At 59.3% G+C, this 18,246-nt stretch overlaps 1 protein-coding gene and 1 long non-coding RNA gene across 4 annotated transcripts in view; both read left to right on the top strand.

Moving 5' to 3' along the window:
• CTDP1 (CTD phosphatase subunit 1) overlaps positions 1 to 14,612 on the top strand; it is a 56,886-nt gene extending 42,274 nt beyond the window's left edge. The window contains exons 12-13 of one of the 3 annotated variants that reach the window (XM_040478526.1): positions 2,392 to 2,552; positions 14,056 to 14,612. In XM_040478526.1, the coding sequence (XP_040334460.1) occupies positions 2,392 to 2,552; positions 14,056 to 14,197 (303 nt within the window). In that variant the 3' untranslated portion in view covers positions 14,198 to 14,612. Of the gene's footprint in view, positions 1 to 2,391; positions 2,553 to 9,771; positions 10,315 to 14,055 lie in introns of those variants that run through there. The other 2 variants (XM_040478525.1, XM_040478527.1) reach the window with 2 other exon arrangements.
• On the top strand, positions 2,559 to 9,710 carry LOC121032755 (uncharacterized). Its single transcript, XR_005791440.1, has 2 exons — positions 2,559 to 4,637; positions 4,755 to 9,710. It is a non-coding gene; the product is annotated as an uncharacterized LOC121032755 (long non-coding RNA).
• Positions 14,613 to 18,246: the final 3,634 nt, after the last annotated feature.

Raw genomic sequence — 18,246 nt, 5'->3', positions numbered from 1 at the left:
ATACTTGTGACCGACCAGCTGCGAATTGGGGTTCCATCATTTGCTAGGGCAGCTCCGGAAGTCAGGGACACTCTTGCTTACGCTGAGTGGCTTACCGTGTCATAAAGGATGTGACAGGACACAGGGGAACGGCCAGATGAAGAGCCCGCTGGGTGAGGTCCCAGCGGGTCCTGAGCGTAGGAGCTTCTGTCCCCGTGGAGTTGGGAGCAGGCCACCCTGCCGGGACGTCGGTGCATTCGCCAACCCAGGAGCTCCCGCACCCCGCACTTTGGGGATCTTTGTGGAGGAGGCGTGATGGGTCATGAGCTCAGTCTCCAGCCCCCTCCCCTCCCTGAGGACGGGTGTGGGGCTGTAGGCCCCAGGCGTCTGCTCTGGCTGGGCTCTGGTGACCAGCCCTATCCAGAAGCCCACCTGCAGTTGCCTCATTAGGAAAAAGGATGATGCTGTCAGCCATCAGGTTGAAGGGGCTTGGGGGCTCTGTCAGGAACCAGGGACAGAGACCAATAAGCATCTCCTCCTGTTGTACCCACTTTAAGCAGCTTTAAAGATCAGATAAGGGGCGCCTGGGGGCTCAGTCAGGTAAGCGTCTGACTCTCCATTTTAGCTCGGGTCATGATCTCACGGTTCATGGTTTCGAGCCCCACGTTGGGCTCTGTGCTGACAGCACGGAGCCTGCTTGAGATTCTCTCTCTCCGTACCTCTCTGTCCTTCCCCTGCGCACGCACTGGAACTCTCTTGCTTTCTCTCTCAGTATAAATAAGCAAACTTAAAAAAAATACTTTCAGATGAATGAAAATAAAAACCAACAAAACATACTAAAGATCAGATAAACTTGTTAAATACTGATCCAGTTCAAGGTCATAAAAATGTTACTGTGTTGGCTTACAGGGTTTTTGATACCACTGCTTTTTCTGAGTAAAGTTTCTACACGTGGACTCTGTTACTCAGGTATTTTGGCGGGGGGGGGGGGGGGACATCTTCAGCTCTGAGTCATGGTACTGAGGGCTGAGCGACACATAGTGTTAGTATGGTCGTCTCCAAACTCCACTTTGTGCCGTTTTAAATAAGTTGACGTTACCATCTTGACACAGTCTGGCACTTCTCAGGCGTTCGTCCAGGTGTTCAGGACGTCACAGAGGTGTTGCCTCAGAGCTTCAGAACCTGGGAGTGGAGTCCAGAAATGTCTGCCTGCCGGGCTCGGCTGCTGTGACCTCGAATGGGTCTGTGAAAGGCTGGCTGTGCTGCCCGTGGGCTGCGCGACCCCCAGCCCACCCGACGGGGGGCCGTACAATTTCTCCATCACATATTAACTTAGAACCAAGAAAAAGAACAGTATCAGCTCCACCAGTGAAGCATCGCTTTCTGAGAAAACAGTGTTCCAAGAGCAGAATTGGAGGCGGGTGCTCGGAACCCAGAGGAATCGGCACGACGCATGACGTGTCTGCAGTGGCCGTGTGCTGTCTCCTTTTCCTTCCCTTCTTCTCTCCTGTCCACCTGATTTTTGTCTCATCCGGTGTCTTTGCTGAAAGAGTGGTGGATCTGAGAGAAAGGCACGGAGACCAAGGTCAGACAGGTGGAAAGCAGGACCCAATCTAGAACCCCATCTTCTGTCTCCAGGCTCCCCCAAATGTGGCGTCACTGCTCCTTCCGCCATTCGACGGCTGTTAGGAGGCAACTTCCATCCCCTCGGTGGGCGTCCCTGGGGGCCCGGCACTCGGGTTGCTGGGCAGCCGACCTCCCCCAGGCTGCAGGGGAGCAGGGAGCGCTGACCCTGGGCCGTGGCCGTTAGTTCCCGTCACCCTCCCGTGGCACGTCCGTGAAGGTTAAATGTGAGGTCTGTGGGAGAAAAGAAGCGCCCTGGAGCAGGCAGGGGGACGGGCACCCTCTGTTGAGCCTCTGGGGACACAGCTGGGCCCCACTGGCAGAGGCCGCCGTCCCCCTCCCCAGACTCCAGAGTGCCTCCTGGAACGCAGTCGAGTGCGGCTTCCTGATCATGAGCATTTTAACAGAAAGCTTCGATCCTTCACCGCAGCGTTCGTCAGTGCACTGGAGAGAGAATACTGTTAGAGTCTTGCCGCTGAGAAGTGACTGTCGGGCTGTCCGCATGTCCTGCCCCAGGGTCACACTTGGGGTCCTGGGATCCCAGGGGGCCCCCCCCCCCCCCCGCTAGAGGGACGGCCTGGGCCTTTTCTGCTTTCTTGGCCCACCTCACGTGCCAGCTGCAAAGGTCTGGGCCGTCACCCATCTCGGACTCGGCCTGGCACGCACCTAGACTCGCAGCTATGCCCAAGGCGAGCGCACGTGGTCGGGACCAGATGGGGCCGCGCCGCCCTGCCGTGGGGGTCGGGTCGTAGGCGTCGGGTGTGTGCCCTGACTCTCCCCCTTTGCCAGGTGGATGACATCCTAGGAGAGGGCAGTGATGACAGCGACAGCGAGAAGAGGAGGCCGGAGGAGGAGGGGCCGCAGGAGCGGCCACTGCCCCGGGAGCCCCGGGCCACGCTCGAGGCCACAGCATCCAGCGAGAGGAGCACAGCAGACAGCCGGGGGCCCAGGTGAGGCGGTGCGGGTGAGGGCCCGGTGAGGGGGGCAGGTGAGGGCCGGCCCAGGCGAGGTCTGCAGGCGCGATGCGGTAACGTGACAGATTCTTCAGGCTTTAGCATTTCAGAACGTTATGTTTACGGTGACGCGAATTTTTATCACAGTCTTTATTGTTTCAGTTGCTACTCACGGAGATCTGAGTCTTTCCCCCGTGTAAGTGTAAGTGGTAAGACGTCCGCCTGCCTGACCCGGGCAGCCCTGCCGCGGAGGGCAGGACGACGCCATGGCCAGCACGTTTTGACGCAGTTGGTGATTTTTCACGTGCCCAGCTGTGTTATGGCGCGGGTGACCCGACCGTGCCTGCTGGTGGTGGCTCGGTGTCCACGTGACTGCATCTTGTCCCGGACCAAACAGCGCGCCAGGATTCTACGTCTTTTCTGAAGCACCTTTCTGTCTCGCTTGGATTTGATCATCGCATCGTGTTCTCTTGGCTCAGTTTCCTTCCTTTTTGCCTTTTTCTAAGTATTCTCCCCACCGCGGCTCAATTCTGTGTGCCCGGAGCCAGAACCGCTGTCCCGAGTGTCCCGAGCCTCCCCTTTGGGCCCTACTGCCTGCTGGGGACTGTCGTCTCCCTCCGCCTCCGGAGACGCCTTCACCGTTCCCCGGCTCCAACATCTTGTTTCTTTGCTCTCTTACTTTGGTGGACTAGATGCATCTTCCAGGAGCTTCGTGGACCAGGGTGCGTGGGAGGCAAACGAATTTGGCACATCAGGAGATGCCTTCCTCACTCTGTCCACACTTGCTTGACCGCGGGGCAGGCGCTCCGTAGCCTGGGGAGGGAGTCGTGTCCCTCAGAGTCCAGACGGCTTTGCTCCGGGGCTGTCTGCGTGTGGCGTTGGCGGGGCACCTGGTGCTGCGCGAGCCTCTCTCCCCTGCTGACGGGCATCTCCGTCCCGCCCCTCGTGTTCGGGAGTGTTGGGCACCACCTGTGCGAGCAGACGGCTGCTCGTGCCAGGCCGGGGGTTCCTCGCAGGGCCTGACCCTGCCGTCGTGAGAAGCGAGTAGACACGCGTCCCCGGTATCAGGTTTCAGAACCGCGTCTGGAGCCTCCTGTGAGCCATGCGACCGTGGGCGAGTCCTTGAACCTCCCCGTGTCTTCAGTTTCCCCTTTGAAATGGGGGCGTTGGCAGGCCGGCACAGCCTGTGCACGTAGCTGCACATAACAGCCCCCCTCCCTTGCTCGTGTGGGGGCTCTTTTCTTTATAAGCCACCTGGTCTGACCCGAAGACGTTCTGTAGGTGAGTAAGTGCTTTTGAAGAGAGTTTGGTGTACTGGAGCCAGTCCACTTAGAAGACAGGATCGGGCCAGAAATTCTAGCAGCACACGGAGGGGACATAGAGATGCGTTGTCCATGTGTCGGAATTTTATTCGGAGAAGGTCCGTGCGTCCGCAGCTGTGCTACGGGGCCACCCTGCTGGTCCCACGGCAGACTTTTCCAGCCACGTTGAAGTGCTGTCCGGTCGTCTTAGGACGCAACTTTGATGAGAAGCACGATGCTTGTGCTGAGCTGTGTCGCCTTCTCCATACAGAGGTCCCGCTGGGGTTTCCGAGGAGCCGACCTCCCACCCACTCTGAGGACCTCTGTGGTGGTGCCGGCTGATGCCAAGGGTGGTGATGGCTTCTCGGGGATGGGGAGCGCACTCTGGTTGAGCTTGTTTTCTCTGTCACGTAGGAAATAAATTCAGAGCAGTTTTCACAAAGACCCAGAAAGGCCTGGCTGGAGCCCGCAGGAAGGAGCCTGTGCTCGTGGGGCAGTGGACGCAGGCGCTGGGCAGGCCGAGAGTGCCCATCTGCTCCGGTGTGCCCAGAAACAAGAGGCACCGGGGCTTGCTGGAAAGAGCCTTTGCTTTGATGTGGTTTGGGTGCTGGCCGTCTGGACGGGACCGCGGAGCAGCGCGGTTCTGGTCCCGAGGGGCTGGGTGTCCTGTGTCTCGGCGGTCAGCCCTGTGCAGGCAGAGGAAGCCCGGCGTCCGGCCCATCCTGTGGACAGCGTCCACGCAGGAGGTGCCGACATGGCCACAGGAGCTTGAGGTCCTCAGGTGTGTGGTGGTGGGTGCCGCGGGCTGAGCCCCCAGTGGGCGCCAGGCGTCCTGGGAGCCCGGCCCCTAAGCCTCCGGAGAGCTGGGGAGTAAGTCAGAGTCTCTCACTTCCCACAGCGCTTTCTTCCACCTGCCACCCAGACGGCAACCGCTCCTCCCCAGAGAGCCGTCGGCTGGCCGCCCCCACCCCCCCCCCCCCCCCCCCCCCCCGGCCTGTCCCTGACGCTTTGGAACTCGGACGTGTGGCTGTCGGAAAAGCTTCAGTGTTTCCAGACGTGCCTCACGGCTCTGACCCTTCACTGGGGTCGGACGGACGGGGTGCACGGCGGGTCCCAATCAGCTGCCGTGGGGGACTTGGGCGTGGGGGCCTCGTTTCTTTCTTTGCCAGGGAAGTTGGCGAGTGTGGTTTTCTGGCTGTATTTTACTCTCGTTTAATGGTACTAGAGGTGGAGTGAAGTTTGTTTAAGTTTTTACATGATGGTATTTTTATTTGAAGTTAAAACGTTTTGGGGTTTTTTGTGTTGTGTTTTGCACGTGGGAGGCCTTTGTTTCATGATTTCCCCGCGTGTGATGACAGTGATGCAGGTCTGGCTCCCACGGGAAGGTCTGCTCGGCATCGCCTCCTGCTGGTTCCACGAGGCCAAGTGGCTCCATGGATCTTGTCCCTTGAACCTGAAAGCCAGTTTTACTGGAAGGAGAAGGGTGGTAGTTGTTACTTGTCTACCAAGAAATGATTCATTGTTTTTTCAGATCAGCGACATCGGATGCCGTTTTATTCACAGTGCTTGTGGGGTACGCTCGCTCCTTGAGGTCAGTCTCTAAGATGAAAAAGTCAAGTATATGTTTGAAAAGCATTTGCTCAAATGAGTTACCTTCAAATTGTTTGCGACACCGTACAGATGCATCATTGTCCCCACCACTTGGTGAGGCGGCTGGCACGGACACGGTGGCCCGGGTCTCGCACTGGGACCCTCTGCGGCACTCTGTGCTCGCATTCGGCAGAGGCGACTTAGAACTCGATGTAAGACTCTACTTCCATCGCTTCTAGAGTTAGCAGACACGCGTAAAGGACAGTATTTCTGCCAAACCAATTATTAATTCGTTAACAGCCAAAGAACATAGCATAACGTGGTTGGTAACTCTCACGTTACAGAAATCCACGGCTGACGGCTAATCGCTGACACACGTCCCAGGCTCACACCACCTAGTCCCGCTGGCTCTCTCCCCCTTTCCAGCCTGCGCTGCAGACGTACGGACAGCTGGGGGGGCTCTCCCACAGTCTGTGCAGGTCTCGTCCTTCCAGAAGGTTCCCCCAGTCTCACTGCAGCGTCGGGACAGACGGCACTAAAATGCTCTGGGGCACTGGCACACATGAAAGGTGCTTGTGGTGTCGGCGGACCCGGGCGGGGTCCCCTTCAGCCCCGGGCAGGCGTGTGGCCGGGACAGAAGTCTGGGGCGTTGCTGACCCGAGGACGTCCTGTCCTGTGGAAGCTAGTGGGTCATCTCCCCCATGTGGCCAGCGGTGGCTCTGGCACCTGGGGTGTAATATAGGATGTGCACCCCCTGTGTTCCCTGCAGTGGGGTCATGGCCCTGCCCCCTAACCTTGCTCTAGGAGCCACCTCCCCTGTGTCTCGTACGTGGTTTTGTCTCCTGTTTCACACGAAGCTGGAGTGAACACCACGTGTGCTGGTCGTGCTGGTGTGTGGGTGTGCTCCTCACGTGCGTTTCTAGGCCGGCACTTGGTGGCCTCGTGCCTCCGTGGAAGGCCGAATGGTTTTCCGTGAGAGCAGGTGATGACGCTCATTTGCTGTGGCACAGTGTTTGGTGGCAGCTAACGGCCAACACGACAGGTGAATGTTGGTGTCGCCGTGGCTTCATTTTAACGTGCTTTTCTCTTCTGACGGGCTGTGCCCTGGGCCTCAGACGGAGGAAAAGGAGCTCGCCGGTCACCAGGCCGCAGCAGCTGCCCTGGCCAGAGAGGCGGGACCCGACCGCTTCCACTCAAGGGAAGACGCCCAGGAGCGCGGCCCGACGTCCGAGCTCACAGAGCGACTCCCGGCGGCCACCCCAGGCGCGCTCCGGGCCGGAGGAGCCGTGCGGGAGGACGAGAGCTAGTACACGGACAGCGCTGAGAAGGGCAGCGAGGAAGAAGATGTGCTCCGGGGGTCCGTCCGAACCACGGAAGAGAGAACGAGCAGGGGAGCGCGCGCTCAGAGACGCGGGGCCCCGGTTAGCGCACCGACCTTCCCACAGCGGGAGCCGTCGGAGCGCGGAGGGGAGGGGCAGGGGCAGAAAACCTCCCAGATCGGAGAGAAGACGTTCTAACACTTCCCGAAATCTTGATGGACTCCAAGCGGGCTCAGCACAGAGAGCCACACCCAGACGCATCTCGGTGGAAGCGCGCAAGGCAGACAAGGGCGCCGCGGGCCTTGCCGGCAGCCGCTTCTCATCAGACGCCGCCCAGGCCCCAGGCCCCGGGGCGGCACGCTGCCACACGGGAGAGAAGGCCAGAGAGAAGGCCGTCAGCCAGGCGGAGCTGTGGCGCAAACGAAGCTCGGAGAAGACGTCCCGGCCGAGAACTGAGAGAACTCGCTGCCCTCGCGGGAAACCCCAAAGGGAGCTCCTCGGTCACGGAGCCGATGACCCGGACAGAGCTGAGAACCCTCATCCACGCGGATGGCAGCGAGCCCCGTGAGGGTGAGCGGGCGATCGGCAGGCAGGAAGAATTCCGAGTTCTCTCCTTTCTTCACCGAGTGGAGAGAAAAAGCAGTTGAGTGAGGCAGCGTGGACGCAACCGTCGGGCCCGTGGCGTGGAGAAGCGCGATGCTTGCCGGCGCCCGCGCCGAGGCCGTGGGAACGAGAGGCTTCGGGAGACGTGGCGAGCGGGCGGGCCGGCGGGACGTGCTGTGAGCCTCTCCCCTCAGCCGCTCCGCAGGACGCAAAGGGACGGAAGGTAGCGACCGTGGCCGCGTGCGGCACGCGTAGGTGGACCGTGCGTGACAGGAGTAGTGCAGGAAGGAAGCACGGGTTCTGAGCCGGGCGGCGAGTCTGCACCGGCGTGCGACCAGGGAAACCGCCGTCGGTTGTGAGGGCGTGACGCGGGGTCCTGGCGGGGAAGGAAGTCCGAGGGGACGGGACGGCCCCCGTCCTGGGGCGTCACGTGGGGTGTGCTGGTTTCGTGCGGAGGAGGCAGGAAGGAAGGAGCAGGATCAGAAGTGCACGAGGGCCGGGGTGAACGTGCACGTAACCAGCATGAGTGGGTCGTGTGACCCGTGACCCGAGAACAGATGGTGACCCGTTTGCCGGTCACGGGGAGGACTCCTTCCTCAGGGCCCTGCACAGTGTGGGGTCGCAGCGAGCGCCCGTGAGCCCACCCGCCTGCCGACAGAGGTGCCCGTGAGGCTGCACGAGGACGTGAGGACGTGGACGGGGAGGTGACGAAGAGGGGCACCGGCGGCCGTCCTGCCCTTCCCTGCGAGGTGTTAGAAGTCGTCTCATTACGTGTAACTTCGCGTCAGTCGTCAGGCTTTCCAAAACCAGTCACGTCGAAGGGGATCCAAACGCTTGTGCTTTGGGGACCGTCCCTCCCCCGCCCTGACACCTGCGTGTTGACTGCCGACCACGGGTCCCTGAAGGCACGCGTGCTGAAGCCGCTGCCTGCGTGGGCCGTCCCACGAGGGCGCTTGTCGGAAAGCGGGGGCTCCCGTAGGTCTCGAGACGCTTGTGGAAATTTCACCTCGGACTGGCGTTCGGTGACAGGAGCCTGCCTGTCCGTCGGGAAAGCAGCACAGCCTTCTTGCCGCCCGTCAGGCTGGGGCGCCCGGAGCCCCGAGCCCACCTCTTGTTCACCCGCGTTTGGGGAGCGTGCTCCATGCGGGATTGTGGCAAAACCACCGAATCAAGTATGCTGTTTTTTAACCTTGCCCATCTGTCAGAGTGAGAGGCCTCGATTTTGTTCCGGGCCCTTCCGTGTCCTGGTCGCACAGAGCAGGGCTTCTTGTGCTCATCCGTGTCCAGGACTCACTGAGGACACGCTTCATGCCCCAGCCGCCACTCCCGTCATCTACTCGATAAGCCTGATTGCCGGGCAACCAGGTTACTCCGGGTTAGGTACTCACTCGCACTCGCACTCGCTAAGCCTGGCTTCCCTGAGCGAGACACCCGTCCTGCCCAGGATAGGTGAGTCCTGCTGCCGGGCCAGGTGGAGCCAGCACCCTGGGGGCCACCGCCGCTGTGACGGCACGAAGCACGCGTTCGGGGTTGGCTGCCCCCCCCCCCCCCCCCCCCGCGGCCCGGGCAAGGCCCGAGCCCGTGGGTCAGGTGACCTGGTTGCCTGTGTCCCCACTCACGGCGAGGAGTGGGTTCCCTGCAGTTGTGCCTGAGGCGCCGGCCGCTGCTGGCATCCGTCCTCATAGGTGAGCAGGCGCCCACTGTGCCCACTGGTGCCCACGCTTGCTTCGCGCCGTGCACGTGTTCGGTCCGTCTTGCGCGTCACCGTTCCGCAGGATGCAGACCGGGCTGTCCCGCACCCGCACACACAGGAGAAGGGCTTGTTAGTCGAGACGGTGACCTCGCCGCATACAGCCCTGTGGCTTTTTTTCTGCCGGGAAACCAAGCGGGTTTAACCGGTGAGCTGAAAAGTACATGCCCTGTGGGCGCCGTTTGGGGGTCCTCCTTGGTCAGATGCCGGCGTGTGTTTGCCTTGGTCCCTGAGACATCCACGTCCGTAACTCGGCGCGCTTGGGGCGCCAGTGGAAGTGTGTACTCGGAAGCTGCAGCGTCCGGGAGGAAGTTTGTTCCTGTTCGTGCTATTTCCCGCCTTGAGCGTGGGAGGGTTTTTTCCACCCTGAACATGAGAGGGTTTCCAGCTCTCAGTTTTGTCCACGTTAAATCTGTTTGCGTTTCTCCGGAACCGCACACGTGGCTGTAAAAACAACATAAACGTGTGCTGTGCTGAGGGGAGACGAAGCTTTGATCGTTCACAGGCGTTTGTTAGCCGTGACCTGCAGGCCTGAGATGATTTTTAATTACTAAAATTTAATCGTGTATAAAAATTTATTCTCCGAATGTTACTTAACCAGGAGTAAGGGTTTTCTCTCTTCTCAGTCCGTCTCATGTTCTGCTTTGTCACAGGAAGGGTGAGACCAGCCTTAGCACACCGCACTGCCACCTGGGCACTGACCGTCTTTCCCTGGTCTTGAGCCACGCACTGGGCTCCGTGGGAACGCCCCGCACGACCACCCGAGTGGGGCTCATCTGTGTTCTCTCGCTCCCTCTGTTAATTCCCTGCAAGACGACCCTGTTGCGGGAGAGTCCTTGATCTGTAGGACGGGTGCACCGTGTCTCTGACGTACCCGGCACCTGCGTGGGTCGTGTGTGGTCCAGCCCCGCAGGAATGTGGCTGTGCGGTCTCCTCGGCCACCGATGGGGGCGACAACACCCACCTCGCGGATTTGGTGGAAAAGAGGGCTCGTGTCACCCCATGCCAGCACTCCGCGTCATCGGGAGGTGTCTGAGCACGAGGACGTTGCCGCAGTGAGCCTGTCCAGGTGTGGGCCGCTTCTGTCCCAGACGCTCTCCAAGTGCAGGTCAGACGTTTCCACAAAAGATATTATCACACAATATCGTTGTTGTAAGGTGGCTCTTCTGACGGCTAACTCCTGTCCTGCCCTGGTCCTCCTCTCCCCTCAGGCCCTGCCTGCAGGTGCTCCCCGCCTCTGCCTGGGGAGCCGAGCTTCTCCACAGGAGCTTCTCCACGGTTCCCGGTCCCGCCTCCACAGGGGGTCCGGCTGTTTCCTGGGCCTGGGGGCCTTCGTCCCCGCGGGCAGCAGCTGTCTCCTCTCTGTTTTTGCTTTTTGCGTCAAGCTGTCAAAGGGACAAAAGGGAACTTGGATGCAGGCCCAGCTCTGGGCCAAGAGCAGACCATTTTGCATCAGGAGGCACGGGAGATGCCTCGCGCTCGTTGCTTGGGAAACCTTGCGGCGCGGGCCACAGAGCTGCTCTGGCAGTGCTCATGGTTAGTTAGGCTGGGTGACGCGTCATCGTGCCGGGGGAGCTGCCGCTGGTGAGCGCACCCTGGTGGGACACAGACTTCACCCCCCACCCCTCCTCTCACACTGCAGGCCTGGGGCCCAGCTGGGTGCCCGGGGGATGGGGCACAGCCAGCACTCTTCTGAGTTTCCTTAAGTAAGTGCGCTCAGAATCACTGCTGCTTTGGATAAACCTCCACCGTTCACCAGCAGCCGGGACGGGTGTTCCTATGCTGTAGGTCTGGGGGCCTGGGGAGCGCGGGCCGCACACGCATCGTGACCGCCTGGTGCATCCCTGTGATGCCTCGGGGCCCACCCACTCTTCCCCAGGCAGGGCTCATGGACATTATTTCTGTCGGTGGTGTTCACAGTAGTGTGGACAATGGATACCCCTTTTTATGGGAATTAGATGGCCACCTGACATTTTTACGGGCGGTGGTCTGTTTCATCTACGCCTACGTGTCATTTCTAAACGCGTCTCTGTTTTTGTCACCACTCAGCAAAAGGACAGTCATTCCAGAGGCTTCAGAGTAATTGTGCTTAAAATAGCTTTTGTTTCAGGACATCTTACAAATCCAAAATTAACCCTTTGCTGAGCTACCTGTCTCCTCAGGCTCATGTCTGCCCTGGTTTGGGCCCAACCAGAGCTTCTGGCCCTACAGATGGGCACCCGGCGCCGGCCACACAGCCCCCGTGCTGCAGCCACGGACGCCATCCCTGCTCCTCGGGGCTCCGGCCTCTCGTGTTCACTTTTCCAGCCTGAGCAGGCCCACCGATCACCTCAGTTACAGTCCCTGGTGTCTGTCTCAGAGCTTCTGTCCATTTTGAGTTTATTGGGTCAGTTGTGTTCTGATTTGGGAGCGTTTCTCTCCATTAGGTTACTTCCTGTGTTACCAGTTTGAAAGCGGGTTGTTTCATAGGTCTTAGGTCACACGTGGCCTCGTCTCGCAGGTCTTTTCCTGACCTCGTGTGTGTGGCTCTGCTTGTGGTCTGTTCCACCCAAACGAAGACTTTCTCATCTCTACATCTTTTGGGGGGTTTCTTGTCTTCTTTCAAACTGCAGGTTTCCCTGAACATAGGCGTGTATATACATACGTATTTCTGTCTACGTTTCTTCAAGTTTCCTTTTGACTAAATGGTGCTGCCACAGGTGTCCAGATGCAGAGTTCATCTCAACCCTGCCTCAGAAATGAACTCAGAGGCCGACTCACAACAGATTGCGAAGAAAACCTAAGTATTTGTGACCTCGGGTTACGTGGTCAGTTTTGTACTGATAGTCCAAAGACCTCACCATTCGGAGTGTGAGAAGCACAAATCTGTGCGGCACACACCTGAGAAATAGTTGCCGTCCGCGCTACGTAAAGAGCTCTCAGGACTGAACGCTCCGACAAACCAGCTCGTAAAATGGGGCAGGAGGTGGTCCACACCATTCGCCCCCAGAGAGAGCTGGGGGGGGGCGTGAGCCGCTGCACGTGGGGCCCCCAAACAGCCCCTTCTTCTGTGCGAATGGGAGCCGGGCATGAGGTCCGCGGGCGGGACCCCCTCAGCAGGCGTGGCCGCGAGCCCACCACGCGCCCGGGTCGCACCGGGAAGGGCACCTTGTGGCTCCTGTGCCCGAGTGCATCCTGGTGCTGCCGGGCGTCCCACGCTCCGCCAACACCGTAACGGCCCGGAGCGGACAACAGCCACGCACGCGCATCCCACGAACGGCGGCGGGCCAAGAGCCTTGAGGCCACGCCACCCTCCAGGGGGCCGAGGGCAAAGGAAGCCTGCGGCCTAAGGCTCGGGGTCATTTCCCTGAAGCATCCCTGTGCTCAGAAACCCTTTACACCGGTTTTGCTTGGATGTTTTCCAGAGACCTCCTAAGGGACCCACCTTAGACCTTAATGGTCAGGTGCTGATAAGAGAAACCCACTTTGCGCCTCAGTGTTGAGCCCGGCTTGTTTTCTGTAACAGCGTAAACGTTTGTTTCCTTAGAAAATATTCAGCCGATGGGAAAATAATAGCCGTTTAAACTTTGGACTGAACGTGTGGCGCTGACAAAGTGCTCTGGTGGGTCGGGCGAGGGCACCGCCGCCCTGGCGGTCACACACGCGGTAGAGCCTGGGGCGCGAGGGGCAGCCCAGGGGGCTGCTCTTTCTGGGTGTCCTTGCCCGCCTCCCGGCAGGCTCCCGGCACCTTGTCTGCCGCAGGCACATCCTCTTCTTAGGTGGGACGGTGACCGATCAGCAACGTGTCTTTTGTTGGTTCCATCTGGTTTTGCTGGCGGTATTTCTCTTAAATAAATTGTACGCCTTTCCTTCCACCAGCACCGTGGTCTCCGATTTCCTGTACGCGTGTGGTTCTTTATGTTGTATGTGTGCTGCGTGTGCCTCGGTATATACACGCGTGTGTGTGGCTGCCGTGTGTGTGTGTGTGTGTGTGTGTGTGTGTGTGTGTGTGTGCGTGCACGTGCCAGAAAATCTTCAGGGCCTGCCTGTGTCCCCACCATCACAGCGCAAGAGACGAGGGGGCTGACTCGTGAGGCTCAGGTGCCCCTGTGTGAGGGGAGACCCAGGGCGGGTGTGTGGTCAGGCCGGTTTTCCTTGGCTTGGGGACACTGCTCGGGGCCAGCGGGCACCTCCTGGGGGAGTGCTGTGCTCGCCGCGGGCCCCGTGCTGAGGAAATCTCGCGGGCACAGTCTGGTCCGAGTCCGCCAACTCTGTCCCAAGGACGGAGGCAGCCACCACCGTCGTGGCATCATTGGTCATCAGGGTAATTCCTCTTAAGCCGCCTAAGGAAAGTGGAGTTTTCAGGCTGGACCGGGTGACGGTTCTGTCTGGTCCCCTGGGATGTGCCTTGGCTTTCGTGTCCGCAGAATGGCATTGGTAGTTCCCACGGCCGACCCAGCCTCTCCAGTCGTGCTTTGCGCATTTGCTCCCGTCTGGTTCTCCTCGGGGCCAATCAGAGGTGACAGCGTCTGGAGCTCTGGGGAGAAGGCATTTGCGAGGGCTCCCCGGGGGAGGGCAGGGGCGGACACAGACAGCAGGGGCACGCCCTCCAGGCCTCCCACCGGTCCGCACTCCTCTCCCCACGAGCCGTACGGTTACGGGTGCTCTGTCACCTCCTCCGGGACTCCGTGACTATCGCTGCCAGGCCACCTCTGGATGCGGGGGCCTGGCGGCATGGGAACAGACAGAGCGTGTCCCGGGCCCTGCACGGTTTTGACCCCCAGCTCCAACTCCTCCTCGCACTGAAACTGTGACAGCGCTTTTGCATCGATGCCCCCACGGGACAGCGCCGCGCTGCGTGGGTGCGTCCCGAGGTGCGTGGGTGCTGATGCGCGTGTGTGTCCCGGTGTGCGTGTGCCTGCCCTGCGAGCGTGTCACGGCATGTGCCTGTCTTGCAGGGGCCACAAGCGGAAGCTGCCCGAGGAGGACACCGGCAGCGCGTCCAGCGGGGAGTCCAGCGGGGAGGACGAGGAGGGCAGCAGCTCGGAGGCGGACGAGATGGCCGCGGCGCTGGAGGCAGAGCTCAGTGACCTCATGTGACCTGCGGGGCGCTCAGCACACACACGCGTCTTGCTCTGGCCCCTGATGGCTCCCGGCCGCACGGGCCCTCGGATGGGGTCTCCTTTTCTCCAGAAAGACGTGTATGTTTGCAGAGCTCCACTTACAGAAACACATAATTTTGCAGAAATAGGTGTTTTTAGAGGTTTTACTACGGAAGGTCTACTTTTCTAAGGGACAGTGTCCCGGGAGGCCGTGTGCCAAAGATGTTGCCACGCCCCTCGCAGCCTCTTGCGGGACGGGTGGGCAGGACTCGGGGCGGCGGGGGCGGGTCCGGGCCAGCGCACGGGGCCTTCCTCCTCCGGGACACGGGTGTAAAGTTTTTGTATATCTATTTCGCATTTGACCCACCGAGCAGATTTCTCTTTCATTTAATAAAATTCCTTTTTATAAGCTCGTTCTTGGTGCGATGCCCACCCCGCCGCCTGTAGGGCAGGGGACACTGCGTGTCGGGTCGCTCCGGGTATCTGGTCAGGCCTTGGAAGTCTGCACAGGATAACAGACCACCTAACCTACCCTTCTAGGCCATTCCGTGGCTGCTAGTCAGGAGTTTCTGCCATTTAGGAGTTTTTCTAAAGCTTGTACCAAAGCATTAACAATGTAAAGGATCGTTGTTATTTATAGTCGCTAAGCTTCATGAGCCTCGGATCTAAGCCCAGAAAACAAGGCAGCTCTGATCCTGGCTGACAAGCTGGAGAACAGGGTTCATCGTAGGATGTGCCCCCCCCCCCTTTCCCTGACAGCTTGATTGTGCATCATCCCTGTCCCTTGGGTCACGGGGTCTGACCCACCGGCCCTGAGTTCATGCAGCTGTAGGAAGAGCTGGTCCTGCGCCCGGTGGCCTTCAGGTTCTGTTGTCCAGAGATGTGTGGGCAGTAGCCTTGGTCCACGATGCCCACGGGGAGGTGCTGGCGGTTAATTCGTCTTCACGCTCCCTTTGAAAGGGCCCCTTGGCACCCTTGCTGCCGGCGCTGTGTGGGCCCGGGGCTGTGGGCAACTCAGGACGTGTTCACGGCAGTTCGGTCCTGTGGGGAAGGCAGGCTGACCTGGGACTGGGGCCAGCAGCGTTACGACAGGTGCTGCTTAAAGACGGCCTCGTTGAATTAGCGTAGGAAGTGAAAGATGTCCCTTCTCCAGTCCCGATCCGTAGCACGAGCCTTGAGTCCTCCCTGTTTCCTAGACTAACCACTGAATCAGAAGGAACGTGTCCGGTTTCGCTGTGTGCTGTGCATGTGGACTTCAGCTGCAGGTCACAGAACCACGGCTCCGGTGGGTTTGTCTCATTACATCCCTCGCTTGTCTGAGAAGCGATGGACGGAGCCTCAGGTATGGCCGGTTCTAGGTGTTCACTGCATACTCGGGCGTCGTCCGGAACCTGAATCCTCCTCCTCCTCTCTACTGCTCGCGCTCAGGAGGCCTGCACGCTGGGCGTGATGGTCAGACCCCATTCGTGCTTCTGGTGACAGGCAGAGGCTGGGTGGGGGTATCACCACGGGTGCAGGACGGGGGCGGGCAGGCAGACGTCCAGGAATCAAAGCACCGTCACTGTCTTGTTCTCTTCAGCAAGGTAAGTGTACGTACGTTTATTTGCTGTTCTCCACAACAGCAGTAACCAAAGTTTCCGGGGCTGGGCTTGGAAGGCGAGGGCTGTCTCTGACGGCCCTGTTAGCACAGAAACGGAGACTGCGTAACCAGGAACCTGGTAAGTTTGAGATGTCTGAGATCTCCGTGAACACCCCCGGTCTCTGAGGCCGTGGTTTCTAAAAGGGCTCAGTGCTAACTCACGGCATTGCTCACACTGAGTGGAAAGTGTGTCTGAGCCGAGGCTGTGGGGCTGTCCGTGGTCCTGGGCTGCTGGTTGCTGTCACACCTGGACGACACCGTGGTCTCTGCACACCCGGGAGGGTGGGTGACCAGCTGTGTCCATCTCAGCTGGTTGGCCCCCTCTTCGCGGGTCCTGGAGGGAGACCAGAAGACAGCTTCTCAGTGCTCAGAGGCCGCAGGGCCCCGAGTGCTCCGACGAGTGACGGGACAATGCCGGTGGTAGAATGTGAAGACCCAACACCCGTACCTGGTGTCACCAGCAAAGAAGGGCCGAGGCCCTGGGAAAAGGAGACACCGGTCCGGGGGAGGGGACGATTGGAGGCCCAGTTGCGAGCTGACCTGAGCAGGAAAGACACGGAGGTTGACAAGTCATCCCGAAGACACGTCTTCACCTGCTGGGAAGGGTGTGCCAGGGGCCGTGATGCCGGTCAGGACTCCGGGCAGCCCCGGATGTCCTTGTTTTCTGCTGGGTGGTAGTTTTCTCTGGGCACTTGGACTTGACGTGTCCGGTGGTGTTCCCCAGAGCGCGTGTCCGTGCGGGGACGTGCCCGTCTGCAGCGAGGCTCTGCTGTGGGGGACGCCTGGGGACCCGCTCAGCCCACGGCCTGGGAAGGTTGGGGGCGGCCAGGCAGGGGCAGGGCCTGCGGCGCCCTCTGTGGGGGCCTCCCGGCCCCACCCACGGTGGTCTGCTCCCCATCATCTGGCCTCTGATGGTTTTGTCACTGTTAGTGATGCATTTGTGCCCCGGATGAAGAGAAAATACGTCTTTAAACTGAGGACTCAAATCCTCCTCCCTCTGGGCACGTGAGTGGCCAGGCAGCTGACCAGGTCGGGCCTTCTCTTCAGAGGGGCAGTGGGGCCACCAGCCACCCCTGCCCTCTGGCTCCCTCGTCCAAGCACACGCGTCTCAGGGGACCCCAGCGGCCGAGTCAACCACGTAGTTGCTTCAAATGCTGCTCTTGGGGCACCGGGGGGCTCATTCAGTTGAGTGTCCAACTCTTGATTTTGGCTCAGGTCATGATCTGGTAGTCTGTGGGTTCGGGCTCTGCGCTGACAGTGCAGACCCTGCTTGATATCCTCCCTCCCTCTCTCTGCCCCTCCCCTGCCGTCTCTCAGAAACAAATAAACATTAAGAAAAAAAAAAATGTTTCGTGGGGCTCTTGCAGAGCCGGGCCGGGCGGTGGGAGGGCGGACTGGGGCTGCAGAGAGGAGCACCGCGTGCACTCTGGTCGGGAACACACGGATGCGAGCCTGCCTCCCCGAACATCGCGTTGGGGAACTCGGGTCCACGATGCGGCCGTGAGGACGTCCCTAAGCAGGAGATGGAAGGGAGAACTCCTTAGGTCCCCAGAAGTCTGCACAAGTAGATGATAAATTTTAGCCTTTTGTTTGCAAACTTTCAAAAATCTGTAACAGTGGAAATTAATGAAATTTTTATTTCTTGGGAAACAGTGTTGAAATTTTGCGTAAATATGAGTGGATCTGCTGTCCCATCTAAATTTCTCATGTTTAGAAAACAACCGTGAGCCTCCCCGTGTGCGGGCCAGCTCCCCCTGGAGGCATAGGCCGACCCGCCTGGGCCCCTGTGCACTGGCCGGAGGCTCCGGCCTGGAGGGTTTTATACTCCGAATGCCCTGGGAGTCACGCGGTTGTACACGAGAAGGGCACGCCTCAAGGTATGGGAATCGCGTGTGCATAAAGCTGTTAGTTTTACAACGAAATCCAAGCCAGCCAGCCAGCCAGAGCCTGCCTGGTATGCGCACATGTGTGTGCTCACGTTCAAGGACGCAGCCTGGTCTTTAAGCAAACCTTTTCTATTTTGAAAGTACTGTCCAGGTGGAAAACCTTTCAGGTACAGAAAAGGAAACAGGAGAAAACTCAACACGATCATCGCATCTAGCATTTTCTTTACTACAATCGTTTGCCTTGATTTTTAAAATTAATTTGTGACCTTTTAGCATATACAAATGAAAGATGAAGAAAAATTGCTAGAATCCTGCTCCCAAAGTTAACCACATTGACATTTCAGTGTGCTGTTTGTCTACCTATGCATATTATTTTAATAGACTTTAGTTTTTAGGACAACTTAAGGTTAGAGCAAAGTTGAGGGGAAGACGCAGAGACCTCCGTTAGATTCCTGGTTCCCACACACGCGGAGCCTCCCCATCAGGATCCCCAGCAGAGTCACGCATTTGCCACTGCTGACC

Source organism: Herpailurus yagouaroundi, unplaced genomic scaffold (assembly GCF_014898765.1).
Source record: "Herpailurus yagouaroundi ecotype Mexico unplaced genomic scaffold, PumYag 142, whole genome shotgun sequence".
NCBI lineage: Eukaryota > Metazoa > Chordata > Mammalia > Carnivora > Felidae > Herpailurus > Herpailurus yagouaroundi.
The sequence above is the reverse complement of the archived record's forward strand: the minus strand, read 5'-3'. Positions and strand labels throughout refer to the sequence as shown.